Source organism: Copadichromis virginalis, linkage group LG15 (assembly GCF_057382275.1).
Source record: "Copadichromis virginalis isolate Kocher_CV1m ecotype Utaka linkage group LG15, C_Virginalis_male_GT1.1, whole genome shotgun sequence".
In the NCBI taxonomy this organism is placed as follows: Eukaryota; Metazoa; Chordata; class Actinopteri; order Cichliformes; family Cichlidae; genus Copadichromis; species Copadichromis virginalis.
The window spans coordinates 12,217,554-12,237,231 of record NC_140632.1 but is presented as its reverse complement, the minus strand read 5'-3'; the positions used below and the strand labels follow the sequence as shown (position 1 = coordinate 12,237,231).

The following is a 19,678-nucleotide window of genomic DNA, read 5'->3' as shown; positions in this document are numbered from 1 at the left end:
TTTCCTTTTACCTTATTTGGGCTAACACAAGTTGTGTTTTTTATAAAGAGCTGATGACTTAGTGTCTCCTTCTTTTTTTTATAGAAATTAAAAATTAAATTATTTGTGTGATGAGGTCATTATTTCAGGAGACATCGTCTGTTTTTATCCATCTTAGTTACTGGACTGGCATCTTCAGCTGGATAGGTCTCTGCCAGCTCCTCTGGACACAGTGGGAGCATGGCTGCATGAGGCCGAGGAAGCTCTGCGGCAGGAGATAACCATCCAGCAGGCACATGATATCACAGCCAGCACTGTGCATAGAGCTCTGGAGCAGCACAAGGTTAGTGCAGAGCCATACATAGCACAATAGAGTGTGAGAATCAAACATACTATTAGAATGAACACAGAATGTATAAATACATTTTTATGTCTGTTTTCATATCTTTACTCGGTGTACTCTGCACAGGATGTGTTGAAGAGCCTGGAAAGTCACCAGCAGGTCTTTCAGAGAATCCATAAAGACAGAAGTGTTGATGGAGTGCCTGTTCCCCCAGACCAGCTCCAAGACATGGCTGAGAGGTAAACAAAACTCCTGCTAGTCTCTCTTGAAAGTGCAGAATACAAAATTAATGTTCTTCGTGGTAATGTTTTTCTGATAAGAACAGATTATTTGAAAGAAATTTGGCACCTCAGTCGGTGTGTTTTTTTTCACAACCTTGCTTTTTGGGAAAGCAGCAGTATGAGAAGGTCGAGGTATAGGTCTGATGTCCCTGTATGAACTGTGTCTTTTTTAGGATGAACTTTATCTCTACATCTTCTAGCATCCACTTAGCAAAAATGGAATTTCTGGAGAACAAACATCACATGCAGGCCTTCCTCAGTCTGGCTGAGTCCAAACTAAAGTCCTGGATCATCAAATATGGTCAACAGGAATCTGTGGAACTGATGCTTCACAGCTATATCGTAAGCTCAGTCTCTGATTTGTGTAGTTTGATCTTCAGGGTTCACCTGCATGCTTATGTGGAAAGGATTTTTAATTTTGAATAAATTTTTGTATATTGTATAATAATTATTGGTTGATGAAGGATAGTTACCATTACATAGCACATGTATAAGATATTTAGTTCTGTTTCTGTGTATCTGTTAAGATGCTTTTCACATCTAATAACATTTTCTTTTGGAATCTGTCTTCATCAGTCATTTGTGGAGAAGCAGCGTTTCTTTGAAAACTATGAGATGTTGTTCCAGTCTCTGAAACTGTCTGCAGAGGCCTATGTGAGTGCTGACAGCTCAGGTGAGTAGCTCAAGGTGTAATATTTACTATATGTATATATAAGCATTTATTATCCTATCACTTTCTTATAATAAAGTAATTCAGTAATTCTCCCGGGAAGTCTGGGAAATGTTTATCAATATCCTGCCAGACAGTAATCTGAAAGGCGCTTTATTGCGATGATGTCAGAATCACATAAAATGTCCAACAATGCATTAAAGCAGTCCTGCTCATTGATTGGGAACATCATTATTATGTCACATTTCCAATGCATTCTCATCCTTTTAATAATGGAACTTTAATCTGAAATTGATCTGATACTTCCAGTGTATCCTGGCTGAGATCAGTATCTCTCAATTGTTCACTATATTTCAACTTTATTTCCCTTTTCAACAACTCACTAACCAATGAGGCTTTCCCTGCCAGCAGCTCAGTTTGCCCCTGACTGGTTTCACAATTTGATAGAGGAGGAGAGTCTGCAGGCTACAGCTAAATGAGGTTCCTCCACTCTCTGCTCTCAGTGGGGAATACGACCCCATTTGCTAGTTGGGGGGCTGCTCCACTTCTGCAGGTCTCTGGGCGCAAACTGAGCTAGCTTGCTGGTTTCATTAGGTTTCAGGGTTGCATTGCTTTAGGGTATGCAGAGCAGAGAAGTGAGGTGTGGTGAGAAATCAGGACATCTGAGGTTTGATTGGTCGACCCCACAAATGAAATGCAGCAGGTCCTGCTGGTACTGTAGTTAGCATCGTGGTTTCTGATTGGCTGCCTGAGAAAAATAAGGAAAAGGGTTAGGGTACTGATCTGTTTTTTGTCTCCCATTTTAGAAGCATTGCGTTTATCTGATGTGCGTCTTTATGCCATTGTTTTGCACATACTCTAACAACTAGAGAGTTTGCATCTAAGAATGTAGCACAAGCACAGATGATACATCTCCTTGTAGTGAGTTTTTGGGGTCAGGGAGTTTTCTGCAAAAGCGTGTGCCTCCTTTTGCTTTATCGAGTGTTCCCCTGCCTTTGCCAAAGTGTGGTGATGTGAAACAAAGCAGTGAAAGTCATCAGGCACACACAGACATAAAAGGTACAGCTGCAGCTTCAAAACAGCTGCTTCAGTGCTTCATTTTCCATTTGACTCTTGTGAATAAGTGACATTATTAGCGGCAGCAGAATCAGAGGTAATGGTGGTGTTATCGGTAGCTGTCATTCTTGTTAAACTTTACCTCTCTTCCAGTGGATGAAGGCGAGATGGGAGTGCGCAGGTTTATGCGGGAGGTGGTGACTCAGTGGAGGAGTCTGTCCATGGAAGTGCGCAGCGTGAGGAGCATGCTGGAGGAAGTGCTGTCCAACTGGGAGAGGTACACCTCCACTGTGGCCTCTTTGCAGGCCTGGCTGGAAGATGCAGAGGAAGCCCTGAGCCAGCCAGAAAACACAAAACGGGTATGAGATTAGATCTTAATACTGTCTGAGCCTTTGATTTTTTTACTTTATTTTTTCTGTGAACAGATTAGGAGCCTGTTCATACACCCATTTATTTGATGGACTCAGATTTAATTGTAGCAATCAAGCCATTTTGAAGAATTTAGTTTTTTTATGTGGAAGCTTATTAGGAGTCTCCACTCAAGTATCAAATGATCCTTCAACAAGCCGCTGAGGATATTCCTGTTGTTGCATTGCCATGGTTACACAGACTCACATCTCCGTCTAGGATTAGACATCTAATTACCCCACTTTTTTATTGTCCTTCCTTTGTTTCTTTCTTTGAATCACTTTCTTTGTTCCTTTTTTGATTAGCTTTCTTCATCTCTTTCTTTGACACTCGCTCTTTGTTTCTCTTAATTTCTTTGTCTTCCAGGAGTTTTTCAGGGATCTCAGCCACTGGATGGATCAGCATGCGGCCATGAACGATGCAGGGAATTTTCTTATTGAAACGTGTGACGAGACAGTGTCACTTGATCTCAAGCAGCAGCTACTCATTTTAAACGGGCGATGGAGAGACCTCTTCCTCAAAGTCAAACAAGTAATGAATGAAAACATCTAAAAATACTGCCTGTCAGACAAAGACAGAATTGGGTCAAAACATATGTGCTGGCTCTGTTTGATTCATTTCTCAGTGTAAAGTGTAATTAGCTTCTTTTTTGCTGCAGTATGCCCATTCAGATGAGTTGGAGAAGTGGAGAAAAGAACACTTGAAGGCTATTTGGGCCCTGAAAGAGCTGCTGGACACTGCCGAAGCCAAACTCAATGCTCCTGTTCAAGTCTCTTTCCTCAGTGTTAGGGCTTTTCTTCAGGATGTGGAGGTGAGGAAAGCAAACTGTCAGTTTAACTATCAAATGTAAAAGATAATATAGCCTGACAGTAAAAATACAACCTGTCAGTAATGTTTTTTTAAGCTGGTGGCATTGCAGCATCATGATACTTTAGATTTTCAATGGGCACCTACACTTACATACATACAGTGGGGCAAAAAAGTATTTAGTCAGCCACCGATTGTGCAAATTCCCCCACTTAAAATGATGACAGAGGTCAGTAATTTGCACCAGAGGTACACTTCAACTGTGAGAGACAGAATGTGAAAAAAAAATCCATGAATTCACATGGTAGGATTTGAAAACAATTTATTCGTAAATTAGGGTGGAAAATAAGTATTTGGTCACCTCAAACAAGGAAAATCTCTGGCTCTCACAGACCTGTAACGTCTTCTGTAAGAGGCTTTTCTGTCCCCCACTCGTTACCTGTATGAATGGCACCTGTTTGAACTCATCATCTGTATAAAAGACACCTGTCCACAGCCTCAAACAGTCAGACTCCAAACTCCGCCATGGCCAAGACCAAAGAGCTTTCGAAGGACACCAGGAAAAGTATTGTAGACCTGCACCAGACTGGGAAGAGTGAATCTACAATAGGCAAGCAGCTTGGTGTGAAAAAATCAACTGTGGGAGCAATCATCAGAAAATGGAAGACATACAAGACCACTGATAATCTCCCTCGATCTGGGGCTCCACGCAAGATCTCATCCCGTGGGGTCAAAATGATCATGAAAACGGTGAGCAAAGATCCCAGAACCACACGGGGGGACCTGGTGAATGACCTGCAGAGAGCTGGGACCAAAGTAACAAAGGTCACCATCAGTAACACACTACAACAGCAGGGAATCAAATCCCGCAGTGCCAGACGTGTTCCGCTGCTGAAGCCAGTGCATGTCCAGGCCCGTCTGAAGTTTGCCAGAGAGCACATGGATGATACAGCAGAGGATTGGGAGAATGTCATGTGGTCAGATGAAACCAAAGTAGAACTTTTTGGTATAAACTCAACTCGTCGTGTTTGGAGGAAGAAGAATACTGAGTTGCATCCCAAGAACACCATACCTACTGTGAAGCATGGGGGTGGAAACATCATGCTATGGGGCTGTTTTTCTGCCAAGGGGACAGGACGACTGATCCGTGTTAAGGACAGAATGAATGGGGCCATGTATCGTGAGATTTTGAGCCAAAACTTCCTTCCATCAGTGAGAACTTTGAAGATGAAACGAGGCTGGGTCTTCCAACATGACAATGATCCAAAACACACCGCCCGGGCAACAAAGGAGTGGCTCCGTAAGAAGCATTTGAAAGTCCTGGAGTGGCCTAGCCAGTCTCCAGACCTCAACCCCATAGAAAATCTGTGGCGGGAGTTGAAAGTCCGTGTTGCTCGGCGACAGCCCCAAAACATCACTGCTCTCGAGAAGATCTGCATGGAGGAATGGGCCAAAATACCAGCTACTGTGTGTGCAAACCTGGTAAAGACCTATAGTAAACGTTTGACCTCTGTTATTGCCAACAAAGGTTATTTTACAAAGTATTGAGTTGTATTTTTGTTATTGACCAAATACTTATTTTCCACCCTGATTTACGAATAAATTCTTTACAAATCCTACCATGTGGATTCATGGATTTTTTTTTCACATTCTGTCTCTCACAGTTGAAGTGTACCTCTGGTGCAAATTACTGACCTCTGTCATCATTTTAAGTGGGGGAACTTGCACAATCGGTGGCTGACTAAATACTTTTTTGCCCCACTGTACTTTATATTAGACCATCCCTGATCACATCGCTTAGAGTTTGTTTCAAATCTGTTCTTTCTTAAGCTGGTCGAGAATGACAAGCCTGACTCTGAAGTGGACCTAATATGCGTTTTCTTTTCTTTCTTTCTTTTCCTGTTGTGTTTATTTGCTGTTACTCATGGTGGATACTCATGTTAAACATGGCCAAAGTTTCAAATATGGAACTAGATGGAGTTTTTTTTTTTTACTCTTAGCTTTATGTGATTTCAAAGAGAATGGTCATCACAGCTCTTTTTAGGAACACAGCTGCCCCACACACCAACAGCAGGTGAAACGTAACTGTTTCAAGTCCTTCCAAGCCATTTTCAGACATGTAAACTCTCTTTTCCATGTTAAAGAGGGACTTTTAACAGGACTCTGTGTCATCCTGTTATAAGCTAACTTTAGCAGCAATAAATTGAAGTAATTGTTTGTGGTGTGTATTTGTCGGTACACCTTTTAAGGTCCCAACACGGCATTTCAGTGGGGTTGTGTTCTGTTCCTTGGGCCATTAGAACAGTTTCTTTTTCAGTCCTTTTATTTTAGATTTGTTGCTGTGCTTGGGGATCATTGTCCTGTTGCATGAGCCAAGAATGTGTTACTCAGAGGAATTCAGGGTTGACTTAATGGCTATAAGGTGCCCAGATCCTGTGGCTGTAAAATGCACGCCCAAATCATTCCTCTTCCACCACACTTAATAGCTGGTGTCAGGTGTTTTGCTTGCAAATAAGCTGTGTTTTATGACAAACTATCTCCACTCTGGTCTCATCTGTCCAAAGCACATTGTTCATATGTAACTTTGCAAGCCTAAGCGATCCCGCCATGTTCTTTTTTAAAAGAGAACAAGCTTTCCCCTGGCAACCCATGCAAACTTGTTCATTCTCTTTCTAACTGTACTGTCATGAACTTTAACGTTTCACATGCTAACTGAAGCTTGTAGAGACTTAGAAGCTGCTCTTGAGTTTTTCCTGTTGATATTCTTCCTTTTTGACATGACTGTATTTCAGACTTTGTCTGAGAATTAGTTACATACAACAGACCATAGTCTATTTTAGATGCATTCCCACTATGCTGGCAATGCTGTCCTTGGTCTTGGCAATGGTACTATCTGGGTAGAGCAAACAGAAGTAAGCTTGTGTGACGCCCACTCACTGTGAAATTCGGATAATTTTCTTCTCTGTACTCTAATGCATGGCACCAGATATCTGTCAGACTTTGTGGTGGTTAAAGGCAGCTAAAGATCTGATCTGAGAGCGTCCAGAATTTATGTCCCATAAATGCAGTTTCATCAGTTAATGCTTAGAAATGTTCATGACTGCAGTAAATAATGTCACTGGCTCAGGTCAACATGAATTGAAGCTCGAGCTCTCTTCCTCGCCTGAGACAAATCAGATAAAGTCACGCTTGAATCACGATAAAGTGAGATTTCACATCTGCACTCAATGTGCGAAAACGGCTTTACTCTCATACGTTTTTGATAAGGTGTTACTAAAAGCTGCAAGTCACTGCTTTATTGATGTCAGCATTTTTATTACTAAAACAGCTTTGATGGCAGTGCATTCACTTTAAGAACGTATGAAATGACCCTTTACCCTTGCACGTCACATCGCAGAATACCAAGCAAAAGGTTGTCGCTATGGAGACACAATACAAGTTGGCTGCCCGCAGCGCTCAGCTCCTTGCCAAGGATGCTCCACAGGATGAGGCAACCAGGGTCATGGCAACTATGGCAACAGTCAAAGGTCAACTAAGCAAGGTGAGTCTCATTTGAGGGTAAACACAAAGCCTTTTAAGTTAATACATTTTTTCACTGTTAAGCGGTCCGTTTTGTATCTGTTCAGGTGAGAGAGCGGTGCCCATCTCTGATGCGGGAGTGTCATGCCTTTCTGCCGCTGTTGGAGGAGATGGAGAAACACATCAACACTTTTTACCAGGCCTTGGAGCGAGCGAGTCGCATCACTTCTGCTGCGAGAGACCCAGAGTCACAGGCACAAGCCCAGCAAAAATACAAGTGGCAGGTCAGACACGAACACGTTAAATTTACAATAAGTGCTTACTAGATATGTTTTTATTCTTTTTTCAGTTTATTTTTATTTTTTCACAGTTATTATGGATATGAGCTGCCAGCTCCATAAGCAGTGATCTGCATTTATAACACTACAGTCCTGTTGCTGTATCTTTTATGTATTATTGTTCCCTTCTTTTATATTCAAATCTGATGCACGCTGACAGAAAATAATAACTCCCCTCAAACGTCTTCAAAGCAATGAGCCTCTTATGAAAATTCAAGGGGTAGAAAGAAGAGATATTTGTGTTGAAATGTTGCTTACTTAAAATATGTGCTTACTTTACTCTGAGGAGCATTATTGTGTCATTTCTAGATGCAGTTTTCTGCAGTGAACCACTTCCCATCTTTACTTCTGGGGAACTCTGCATCTCTAAGATGCTCTTTCTATACTCAGTAATGTTACTGACCTGTTTCCAGTTAACCTAATTATAGCAAAGTGTTTCTCCAGCTGTTTCTTTTTTAACACCACTTACTTTTGTCACCCCCTTTCCCAACTTTTTTGAGATGCGTTGCTGCCATCAAATTAAAATGAGCTCATATTTTTCATGGAATGATAACATTATCTCAGGTTAAACTAATATTTTCTGTGTCCCATTGTGAATAAAATATGAGTCTATGACATTTGCAAGTCATTGCATTTTGTTTTTATTTACAATTTACACTGTGTCCAAACTTGTAAAAGTCTATCCATCCGTTTTCTTCCACTCATCCAGTTCAGGGACTGTCGGCTTGTCCAGTGTGCACGCTGCCTCGCTAAATTGGATAGCTAGATAAGAAAATGGATGGACAGATGGATGGATATTGGAAACACAAGTAATTTTTTTAAACTTCTTGTCTCCCCTTTTGTGACAGGATTTGTTAAACCATCAGCAAAGCTGTAAACGATGTTTATCGGTGATTGAGAGGAACCACCACTCTCTGCAGAGGGCGCTCTCCACCAGTAAGGTGCTCAGGAACTTCGACATATCGTTGCTGCAAAAGAGAGTTGTTGAAATTCAGGGCTCGGCACAGGTTAGTATTACAGTTATGCATTACATGCATTTGCATACCAGAATGCCAGTCAGAAACCACAATACTGATTATACTATAGAGATTACACAGACATCAGAAAAACACAAGGGATTCGTGCAGATTAGATTTACCCACCATGTGTGTTACTGTTCATTTGTTTGTAGGACAAATAATGTAATTACACTGTATTACTACTATCTAACCTCTCAGGCTTTGCTAAAGGAGGTTGGAGAATGGAGAAGGCAGGAAGAGGCCAACAACTCCCTGAGGAGGAGATTTGAGGAATCACGACAAGAGCTGGAGAGAGTGCTGAAGAAAGCTCAGGGCTGCTTGAGAGAGACTGGAGATGCTGAGGAATTATTAAAGAAACACACTGTAAGATTAAATCTCTAACCTCTAAGCATGTCTGTGAAAGCTGCGGCTAATCTGCAGAGGCATTTCTATTTTCTAATTACATTTTTAAGTGGAAACGGGTAGAGTGTTAACATTCTTGACTTAACTTTTACTCTGTCTTGTGTCGTGTTTACTCTTATTTTATTTTACATTACAGGATTTCTTTGGACAACTGGACCAGCGGGTGCTGAGCGTGTTTTTGAAAGCGTGTGATGAGCTCACGGACATCCTGCCACAGGAGGAGCAACAGGGGCTGCAGGAAACTGTCCGCAGGCTGCACAAACTCTGGAAGGTCAGAGGTCACCATGGTTTACCACTCTCACTAATTACTGTACACCTCTTGAGGCGCATAAGCACTACTTCATTAACTTAACCAGGAAAACCTTTGGCTTCAATAGAGTCCCTCCAGTCTGGTTCCAATTAACCTGGTTAGATAAAAATGCAACCCTCTCTGTGTTTATTTGCAGCCACTCCAGGGAACTTTTGATCAGTGACAGATACAATGTGACACTTAAGGGTAGCTTTCAGGTCTGCTATGTTTTGTCTCATCTCCATCTTTTTTACAGGACATGCAGAGCGAGGTACCATCTCACCTACTCCGTCTCAAGGTGGATGTGGAGCGAAGCCGAGTTGCTGTGATCCTGCAAGACTGCAGAGCAGAGCTGCACAGAGAAATGCAAGCCCTGTCTGGCACCTGCACCAGCGAGCGAGTGATCAAAGAGCACAGAGTGAGTCTCGGATTTAGTGGAAAATTGAAACAGATAGAACTGAAAATCAGAGAAAGACAAAATCACTTAATGTTGTTATCACTGACATTCGGGAGCCTCTCATATCTTAATTTTCTTTTTTTTTCTTCTTCCTCAGACTTTCTTCAGGGAACGCAAACCTTTAATTCAGAGCGAGAGGAGGATTAGAAACATGGAGGATCTGTGTTACAAGTTGCCTGACAACGACCAAGCGTATCGAATGCTTGACTGCACTAGAAGGGCCGTAGAAGAGGTTACAGAGCAGATAAAGAGCACCCACCTCAAGCTGGAGCAGCACCCTGATAAATGGAAAGAGTGGAATGAGAGGTAAAGATGGGCAAAAAGCACAGATTTAAAGTGATTTAAAGCAAATGCAGAACTCAGTGGTCCATTTTTATTTTAGGTTCTGCGAGCTTTCTGATTGGCTCTCATCTCAAAAAAGGCAAATGAGGCTCTTAAGAGGAACAGCAATAACTTCCCGTCATCAGGAGCAACTTGATGCTGCTGTTCAGGTGAGCTAGTGGGCTACATTTGCTGCTTTAGGCACTGAGATTAGGCTATACTTCAACTTCAGTTAACATCTAGTGCTTCCATCAATTCCAGGCACTACAGGAAGCAGTGGATACTCGAGAGGAGAGTCTGCTGTGGCTCAAGAGCCGCCTTGCTGTGCTGTCTGAAGTTAGCTCTGAAGTGGAAGTCCAAAGGCAAAGAGCAGCCTTGGCTAAACTCTCAACTGACCTGCGGGCAGTTTACTCTTCACTCTGTCAGGTATTCCAGGATAAGTGCTGAATATTCTCTTCCGTACTGAAAATTTTCATCAAAAAATAATCCAATGACCTTTTTGCCACAGCTGGGTGATGAGGGCTCTGCCATGTTCCAGTATGAGGAGCTGAGGGACGAGATTCATGGTGCTCTGGAGGAGGTTCTGAGGGCCCGAAAAGAGGCTGAGGAGCAGATAGGCAGAATCCTGGATGCTGAGGGTTTGGAGGAAGCCAAACAACTTTACCTTATTCACCAGGTATTTGTTTAGTACAAATGCACTTGTAACAACTTGGTTTCCATGTTTGAAAGTCTCTTTTGTATTTAATTTAACTGTTTAACAGTTTACATTATGAATGGTTTGAGCAAGGCAAAGCAAAATCAAGGTTGCTCACAAAATAGCATGTTGTTTTTGTGTCTGTGTGTTATAGCAACACCTAAAGCACCTGCATGCTAACAGGAGAGAGGCAGAGCTTCTGGTGTCCCACTGCCGCCAGCTGCAGAAAGGGGAGGGGCTCAGTCAATCTCTACGGGAGCTGGAAGGAGCTTTCAGTGAGGCTGACCACAAATCAGGGGCAAAGGAGCAAAGTCTGCAGGTAGGCAGAGCCAAGATTTTTCTCATGTCGGCGCCCTGGTGTTTGCACGTGTGAGTGTCATTGATCATCCACACACATTCCCGCTGTGATAATTGATTAGCCTATTGCTGACTGTTATCCTGCACGTTAATTTTGTTTGTTACTTTGTGATTTCTTTGTACACTTGTCGTTATCCGTGAATTGATCAGAAAATTAAAAGTAAATGTCGGTGTATTTTAAGACAGCAGATCATCTGCTGTCGTAAAATACCCTATGCTTACAGATGAAATCAGGAGAATGGCAGTAAATATTACAGTGCCCATCTCCTTTGTATAAATAGTGCATGTTATCATCAGGTCTGAATGTGTACCTACTAACGTTACTCTTTCATTTCTTTGTCACTTCAAGGCAACGCTGAGCTCCTGGGAAAGTTTCGAAGCAGAAAGAGAAACAGTTTGGAGGTTCATCAGCAATACTGACAATGAATTGCACAAGGAACTCCTTTTCAACTGCTTGGACAGCCTGAAAATTGAACTGAAGCATAACAAGGTGTGTATGTGCAAAACGTGCATGCATTCATATTCTGATTTATTAGCCTGTATTTGGTCATGTTGTGTAACTGCTTGTTTTTCGGTCTATAGGAACTCTTCACGGAGGTCGAGGAGTACTCTATACGAGCAGATCTCCTCTCAGAGAAAGCAGAAGACATTCAGCTTGGTCCGAAGACTCAGACTCTTCTCCTGCAGCAGGCGCAGTCCACCAGAGAAGCAATCGCACAACTTCAAGACCACCTCAACAAGAAGTATGTCTGACTATTTTCTTCTATTACATGCAATAAAGGTCTGAAATGTGGTACGGGCCTTAACCGGCAGTTTTACGAGTGCCCAATAATGAGCTTTAAGTGTAAAAACTAACTTGTGATATTAGTCTGAAAAAACCTAAAGTATCAAAATGTGAAATTGTATTTTGCCAACATATGATGTCTGTCTGGCATTCACCTGCAAATTGCATCCATGCTATTGTCTGGTTGTTTGTTTTCATTCCAATATTCTGACCTTGGGCTGTTGCCTAATCTCATGTGTCCCAGTGTTGTCCAGCTGGAGATGATATTTGTGTGGTGGGAGCGCTTCAGCAGTGAATCAGCGGCCTTCTTTCTTTGGATCAATCAGAAACAGAAGGAGCTGGACGCTGTCAACATTTTCTCCTCCTCTGATCCTTTAGACAAACACATCAGCGCTGTAGAGGTTTGTGCAGGTCTATATTTCTATCACAGCATTACATTGTATACCTGATCACAAGGTTTCCAATTGGAGGTCAGTCAAAGGTGAGGCAGTTCACTGCACACTTTTTACACAACTCCTTAAATATTTTTTATATCTTCACAAGTAAATACTCATCATATTTTTTGGTTGCTTCAGTTAAACTGGAGTCACATTGCTGTCTGGTCTTGTGTCTGTAGTTTACAGTATCACTGTGGCCCAAAATGATTAAGATTATGATGAAATGAGATTAAATTTTAATCTAACCCCAAGGGAAATTGGGTCAGTGCTGTAGCAGAGGCTGGAATTTAAAGGAAATAAATTGATCATATTTAATAAAATATAATCTTGGCATGCCTAATCCCAGACTTGTCACTCTCATGATGGTTTTTAGAAAAAAAAAAGGATACTGCCATCATCTGCCTTTTTTTTCTTCTCAGTTTGAAAATAAATTTCTTCTTGAAAGAGCGATCTTTTATCGTCGTAATTTCCTGTATGCGTTCCCTCGTTGAATTCCTCTCTTATTGCATCTCTCCAGGCCGTGGGGGAAGCTTTAGAGGAGAGAAAGGCGGTTCTTGTCCTCATGGAGGCCGACTGCGAGGCTCTGTCCAGGTTTGTGACTTCTGGAGAGGCCGGTCGCATCCGGGCGCAACTTAACCAGACGAGACAATACTGGGAAGAGCTGAAGGGGAGAGCAGAGCAGCTTGGCGTGCAGCTCAACCAGAGCGCCTCCTACAGGCAGAGATGCAATGATAACCTTGAACAGGTTTAGAGCATCACACAATTTATGACTTTTATTAAAGGTATTTTATTACACAATACAAACGGACTTTTTTATTTTTATTATCAGGTTAAGAAAACAGTTAGTGATCTGAATGAAAAACTGGACTGTCTGATCACATGCTGCGTATCATCATTAGAGACCTACAAAGCCCTCCAGGATCACATTGTAAGAGCACAACTTGGCACCTCTTTGATACATGAATAAGTATCACTGGCTTCCTTTTCAGAGTGGCACCATGTTATTATGTTGTATTTTCAAGGGTTTACTTAATGTGCAGTTGATAACAAGTATTTTTGTGTTTATCCCAGGAGGTCTGCCAGACTGTTGAGCTTCTGAAGCCCAGGCTTATGGCCCTGTGTTCGGCCACAAAAAGGCTTGGAGAGGGCAGCCAGCTGGAGGAAGAAGTGGCTAACCTCCAGAAGCAGCAGAGAGAGTTGATGGAAAAGGCTTCAGAAAAGAAATCTATGTTAGAGAGCCTTCTAGCTCTGTGGCAGAGGTACAATAAACTGCAAAATGTGGTTGCTTTTGTCCTAGACCAGGGATGTCAAGCTCATTTTGTCTGGAGGGCCACATCAACTTTGTGTTAGTGTAAAGTTGATTAACTACACATTTATTTCCCTTTTATATATTAATAAAAGATAAAGAAGTGCAATTTCAACAGCATATCTTAGTTTTTCTACACGATAAAGTTTTCTGTCATTTGCTTGTTTATCTATTACTGAATATGAATGGTAATAAAAATCACTGTGGGGAGGTCTTTAACAGCAGGAAAAGCTGCAAAACATCTAAAAATACAGTTAAAAGTCTAAAAATATATCATCTCCTTCATGTTTTCCAAAGCTGTCCCAGCAGGCCAGATTGGAGAAATTGCCGGGCCAATTCTGGCCCCGGGCTCTTATGTTGATACCAGTGTCCTAGACCTTTTGGAAAAATAGCATTAGTACAGGAAAAAGTCAGTGTTTGACTGGGATAGAAGAGACAAATGCTAGACAATGAGAAAATAGTGTTAATTGTTAAACTGAAGGCATGAGTCACTGTTCACTGTAATGTGTGAAGATTTATCCATTTAGTTTAGTGTTTAGAGTTTATTGTGCTTTGGTATGGCCCAAAGCAGGGTTTCGGGTGTATGTGTCCCTTCAACACTTTTGTATTACTGTAGGGTCTTTACATTACAATATAAAGCGCCTTGAGGCAACTGTTGTCGTGATTTGGTGCCGTATAGATAAACACCTACAACAGGCCTGTTTGAATATTTCAGATTTTGCCACATTGAAAAAAAAAACCATAAAATCAAAAAGTACATTTATAAAAATGGAGAAATATGTTATGAGTCATTTTTTGAGAAACATCTGTAGTCTCCATTAGCACACACCTGCAGTTGAATAAGCAAATGCCATTTTCCCTTCTATTGTGCATGTGCTGTTTCTGCTTCTCTCTGTGCCAGTTTCCTCTTTATTCCTCTGAATCTGTCTCTCATCTTAGTGTGATGTGGAAGAGCGAGATCTTGTCTGTCCCCCTGTCAGCCAGTGCATTTCTATTCTAATTATATGCTTTCTTATCGCTTTCTTTTGTCACACAATAGTCCTTCACCGGAGTGATTGTTTCTTTTCTGTTTAAGCGTGAGGAGAAAATAATGATCTAGCCACATGCTGGCTGTTTAAATTGCCCAAGCTTTAGCGCTTCCTTTTATTTACCCAGCCGGTGACTCTTTTTGAAATGAACTCAATTATGTTTTTGCCACTAAACTTCAGCAGAGTTTATGTGTGTCTGTTTGTGTGTGTGTTCGGCTTAGTGTCTCTGCAGTTAGCCTCATCCTGTATCCTGCAGGTATATGTATAAGGGATTACTTCCAGCACTGGGTGCACTGGGAAGATATGGTTGCCCCATTATGACCTTGTCACTGATACTAGGGTTTGGTCAGATTTAAGAAAAAAAAAAAGTGAACTTGTAATTGTGTGTGTCCTAAGGGGATGCAACTTATATTTTCCTTGATTTTAATACATGCAACATCTGCATCTACAGATATGAAAAGGAAAATTTGTCCATGAAAAGCTGGCTGGACAGGTGTGAGTCTGTGTGCTGCCCAGACACCGAACTGCTCTCTGCAGATAAAGTAAAGCTTAGGAATGAATTACAAAATGTGCAGGTAAAATCTTTTTACTTTTCTGTATTTGTTTCTACAAGAAAGTTTTGTTATTTTATCTAATTTGCATTGATGATATGCCTATCCAGGAAATGCAGGTAGAGACGGTGTCACACGAGACTCTCCTTCAGGGTCTCGTGAATCTCGGCCTTTGCTTGTACCCCACGGCACCCGAAGCTCGTATCCAGGAGCTCAGTGATGATCTCACACAACTACAGGAGAGATGCGCTTCTGTGAAGAACAGCATATTACGCAGGTATTTTTTAGGGTGATTGATTATGATATAGCTTATTTACATCTGGGTTACAGTATGTGAATGGATCCTAGCATTTTTTTTTAAATTTACATTTAAAACAGTCACTTCCATATTCTCAGTCCATGCTTTTCCCACCCTCACTTTTAGGATAAAGCGGTTGAAGCTGCAGTTGGAGCACTTGGAGCAGTTTGATCAGGCACTGCTGCCCCTTACCCAGTGGAGTGAAAACTTCCTGTCTCTCTTGAGAAGCTCTTCCCAGGTTGATATTGCTGATCTTGAGGCTGTGTTTATTAAGCTGAAGGTGAGAGATCAATAACTTGCTGTCAGCACTGATGTCCTTTATAGGCTGTATGTATATTGGAGCAGTTTTAGTAAACAAGTTTGCATCAATTGCTGTTGGAGCTCACATAAATGTGTCTAATTGAACAATCGTGTTGCAGGAGCATGAGGCACAGCTACAGGAGAATGCATCACTGAGAGAGACTCTCCATAAAAAAGAGTCCTTCCTGCTTTGCTCTTCCACCCCAGAGGCCCAAGAGCAGCTCCAGGCATGGAGAGAGGACTGCCTGCAACCTCTCAGTGAATCCCAACGTCTCCTGCTGCTTCGTAAAGAGTGCCTGACCGAGTTAAACACTTTCCTCGAGAAGCATAAAATGGCTGCTAAGGCCGTGCGTCGCCTTCATGAGGCTGTGGAGGGCAGAGGGAGCTGGGACCCTTCCAAAGCTGAAGAGCTGCATCGCGAAATAGGAGAGGTGGCTAAAGAAGTGGCCCGACTAGAGGCTGAAGCTGTCGGGTTAGATGGGCAGCTGAGTAAAGCACATCTGCACCTGTGTGGAGCAGAGTGGAGGGGATCTAAAGATGCCAGCCATCCTCAGGGAAGAACATCTTGCAGAGGACAGGCGGTGGCCCTGACAATGGCTCTGGAGGAGGTGCAGAGGGGTGTGGGGTGGAGACAAAGTGAAGCGGATGCTTTAGGGGCTTTGTGGAGCTCCTTCAGAGAGAGAAGAGAAGAAGTGATGAAGAATTTGAAGAAACTGTTGGACGATGCAAGACAGGAGGGCATCAGAGAGAGCTCTGTACAGGCCTTTCACAACAGGTTTGTTCATTTTAATTTTGACACTTCAGCCCAGTAAATATATCAGTATTCATAGTATCAGCACAGTTGGTAATGTCGGCTTTCAGTAGTAATAATGCTGTCAGTCCTTGCTTCATTCCTACTTTTTGCATTTCTACTGCCTACTATGAACCTTTGATTCAAAGATCTACTGTATGCCAGAGTCTATTGTCTATTACAGAAGCCAACATACAGGCAGACAAATTTAATCTCCTGGAAATTGAGATGTAATATGTTGGAAGCAGGCTACTAATCTCCATTGTTTTCTTCTGCATCTATTCTCCCAGGATGCGTTTCTTTGTCCAGCTGGAGGATGAGCTCCAGTCCCTGCAGCACTCGCAACGGTGGTTAGAAGAAAAGGGAAACCAGCTGGCCCAGAGAGACAGTGAGCTGGCAGGAGAAGCACTCAGGGAGGTAGCTCTGGTGAAGACAGCCTGGGATAACGTCAGGACGCTAATCATCAACAGGTAAGAGATTAATTTTCTCTCACCCATCTGTTTTTTTTTTTTTTCATCTTTTACCACCTGCTTTAAAAAAAATAATATATTTGACGTTTTCTGATTTGTTTTAACATGCAGTCAGGAACACAGTGGAGTTGTGTTAGATCTTCTTCGCCAGTTCCACCACCTGAAGTCGATCCTCACCACACTCATGGAGAGCGCTCAGGCCGTCGCTCACAATCTGCCCGACCACAACCACAGTGCTCAGGAAGCCAAAAGGACTTTCACGCAAGTCAGTAGTTTATGTTTATTCTCAGAAAAGTATTGAATTATTACATTTCTGTGCATCAGACTAAAAAAAATGACCATCACAGAATTGCTTGGGGAAAAATATACAAGGAAAAGTAATTTCTCTAAATAAATACAAAAGAAATAATTCAAGGGATGAGGGACATTTAAAAAATCCACTAACTAGAAAACTACTTGACCCAGGTGCTTCAATTTTTTATAGGTCTACCAATCTACTTTGTGATTAGGGATAGTTGCAAAGGTACCCAGCACACATGCTCTCTTCTTGGCCAGAAAAAAACTTGGCTGTGAAGGGTGGATAAATTGAATGAAAACATCTTGCTCTGCTTTCAAAACAGTCTTTGGCTGCTATACATAAAAATGAGTGCCTTATAAAACTCATAATGACAAAATGTGAAAAATGATCATCAGAAATTTGGGATATAATATATAATATTAAGAGAAATCTGCTTCTTCTAATTAAGTGAGTTTATATTTTGTACATGGTGTCATGGCTGAAGAAATTATACTGAAGTTGGGTCTAAATGTGGGTTTTTGTTTTGTGGTAGGGGTTTCATATTCGATCTGTAATCTCTGTAAAACCTTTCACCTGATTTGGACTGGGTTTTTTTTTTTTAAAAAGATGTGCCCTGTATATGAGAAATTATCAACAAACATCAGTTCATCAACTCAAAATTATGATTTCCACAGATCTGGCATCGGGGATTGGAGTTACATCATTGTATGTTAGCTTAAGTTATCCTCATGTTCATAGAGCCATACTACCAGATACTTAATAACAATTGAATGCCATGCTTAAGTAGTTTTTTAATAGCACGATTTTTAAAAGGGCTACTAGGAAAAGCATTTGAAAAGATGTTTTTGAGAAGATCTATTGATTGGTGTGAGGGATTTGATGAGCTAACATGAAATGAACCTATTGTTAATTTTAAAGAATTTATACAGTAGTAATTTATATAGCAATCAAATTGGTAACTTTAATTGTGAGCCTTGTTATGGAGTCAAAAAGGACAGTATCCATTCCTCTCAAAGATTTTTTTTTTTCATTGTTATGACTTGTTGGAACTTTTGATGGTCGAAAGTGTTTATTGATTGTGATTTTACCTACTATAATGAGTTAAAATATCTACTACTGTTAAAACCGGATATGATAGATCCAAGTATGATTTTATTTTTTGTATGAAAACTTATGTAATAATGTTTTTATGAGCTAAGAAGAAAAATCAGCTTTAGTGTCATTTTCTGGTAATTCAATGAGTTTTAAGTGAGTAATAATCTGTTTTCATCAAGGAAATTAGTCTGAAAAGTTTCACAGCTTTCTCTGTGGTTTGACTGTTTTTATTGTATATTAGAAAAAAACAGGAGGTGGAGGAAGAAGAAACTTGTCTTATATTTATTTAGCAAACCAAATCTCAGAAACTTACCTCCCCACTGAACAGTATCTCTCCCTCCTGTTGCCATTTCCCTTGCTGTGTTCTCTTCAGCATAAAGCCATAAAAGATGAACTGAGAGAAAAACAGGAAGACATGGACCAGCTCATCAGGACGGTCGAGGACCTGCAGAGGGAGCTGGAGAAGGTTCCCAACTGTGAAATGTCCTCCATCCAGAGAGACACAGAGACACTTAGAGAGCAGTGGCTGGCGGTGAGTAGTCTTTAGTAAAGATAAATGCACAATACTGACTTTCTGTTATTTCAGGTGTTTTGAAGTGAAATATTTTTGTAACATCAAAAAGTTTCCCAGAATTTTCCACATCTAAATAAAAAACTGAAAAAAAATCCATAAACTATAAATGGTGTTTTCCCCGAGTCTGGGCCTGAAGTACAATAATAACTATGAAGGGTATGAACAAATCTGTGTGAGTATAAAAAAACATTCATCTCTGCTGAACACCTGCACCGTCACTTTTTTCAATTATATTTTTTCTCTGCTTTTTCTTTTCTTTTATCTACATTTTCTCCTCTTTTGAGTTGTTGTTGTCTGCTCAGCTGTCGAAATGAGACAGAGAAATAAATAAGTCTAGACAGGTTATCTGCGTCTCTGTCTCTCTCTCTCGCTTCTCACTTGCACATCTGTCAGACTAATTAGGCAGCGATTTTCTTCCATCTCCCTGTAAAGCATACATCCCCTGTTACAGAGAGAAAGCCAAACACAAAGGAGGTGGGCCTTCCTCTCCTCTTGATTGAGATGCATTATTCTCTTACATACCTCACATAGTGTCCTGGTCTCTCTTTTTCTCTTTTAAGATCGCAGAGAAAATACAAACCAATACAGAAAGATTAGGCTACTGTGTGAAACTCTGGGATGACCTCAAGGCCGCAGAGCATGACATCAACCAGTGGACCAGTGGATCCATCGCTGATCTAACTGACGCTGTCGCCAGTCTCAGTGACAAGGAGAAGACAGAGGCCCAGCTTGCGTCCTTTCAGGTCAGAGTACGCTGCGTGAAAGTGTGCGCAAATGAATGTTTGCTCAGATGACGGTGAATGTTAT

General features: G+C 41.3%; 1 protein-coding gene across 1 annotated transcript in view; it reads left to right on the top strand.

Annotated features, from left to right (window-relative positions):
* Window positions 1-19,678, top strand: part of syne1a (spectrin repeat containing, nuclear envelope 1a) — a 130,622-nt gene that overhangs the window by 18,936 nt on the left and 92,008 nt on the right. The window contains exons 12-43 of the mRNA XM_085431938.1: window positions 158-322; window positions 449-561; window positions 777-945; window positions 1,180-1,276; window positions 2,483-2,688; window positions 3,104-3,268; window positions 3,396-3,548; window positions 6,942-7,085; window positions 7,171-7,347; window positions 8,250-8,408; window positions 8,619-8,783; window positions 8,959-9,093; window positions 9,368-9,529; window positions 9,666-9,874; window positions 9,951-10,059; window positions 10,151-10,315; window positions 10,398-10,565; window positions 10,738-10,902; window positions 11,290-11,430; window positions 11,523-11,683; window positions 11,969-12,125; window positions 12,679-12,906; window positions 12,991-13,089; window positions 13,233-13,420; window positions 14,947-15,070; window positions 15,157-15,323; window positions 15,471-15,624; window positions 15,764-16,419; window positions 16,725-16,904; window positions 17,016-17,169; window positions 18,671-18,829; window positions 19,432-19,614. Of these exons, the coding sequence (XP_085288064.1) occupies window positions 158-322; window positions 449-561; window positions 777-945; window positions 1,180-1,276; window positions 2,483-2,688; window positions 3,104-3,268; window positions 3,396-3,548; window positions 6,942-7,085; window positions 7,171-7,347; window positions 8,250-8,408; window positions 8,619-8,783; window positions 8,959-9,093; window positions 9,368-9,529; window positions 9,666-9,874; window positions 9,951-10,059; window positions 10,151-10,315; window positions 10,398-10,565; window positions 10,738-10,902; window positions 11,290-11,430; window positions 11,523-11,683; window positions 11,969-12,125; window positions 12,679-12,906; window positions 12,991-13,089; window positions 13,233-13,420; window positions 14,947-15,070; window positions 15,157-15,323; window positions 15,471-15,624; window positions 15,764-16,419; window positions 16,725-16,904; window positions 17,016-17,169; window positions 18,671-18,829; window positions 19,432-19,614 (5,577 nt within the window). The remainder of the gene's footprint in view (window positions 1-157; window positions 323-448; window positions 562-776; window positions 946-1,179; window positions 1,277-2,482; window positions 2,689-3,103; window positions 3,269-3,395; window positions 3,549-6,941; window positions 7,086-7,170; window positions 7,348-8,249; window positions 8,409-8,618; window positions 8,784-8,958; window positions 9,094-9,367; window positions 9,530-9,665; window positions 9,875-9,950; window positions 10,060-10,150; window positions 10,316-10,397; window positions 10,566-10,737; window positions 10,903-11,289; window positions 11,431-11,522; window positions 11,684-11,968; window positions 12,126-12,678; window positions 12,907-12,990; window positions 13,090-13,232; window positions 13,421-14,946; window positions 15,071-15,156; window positions 15,324-15,470; window positions 15,625-15,763; window positions 16,420-16,724; window positions 16,905-17,015; window positions 17,170-18,670; window positions 18,830-19,431; window positions 19,615-19,678) is intronic.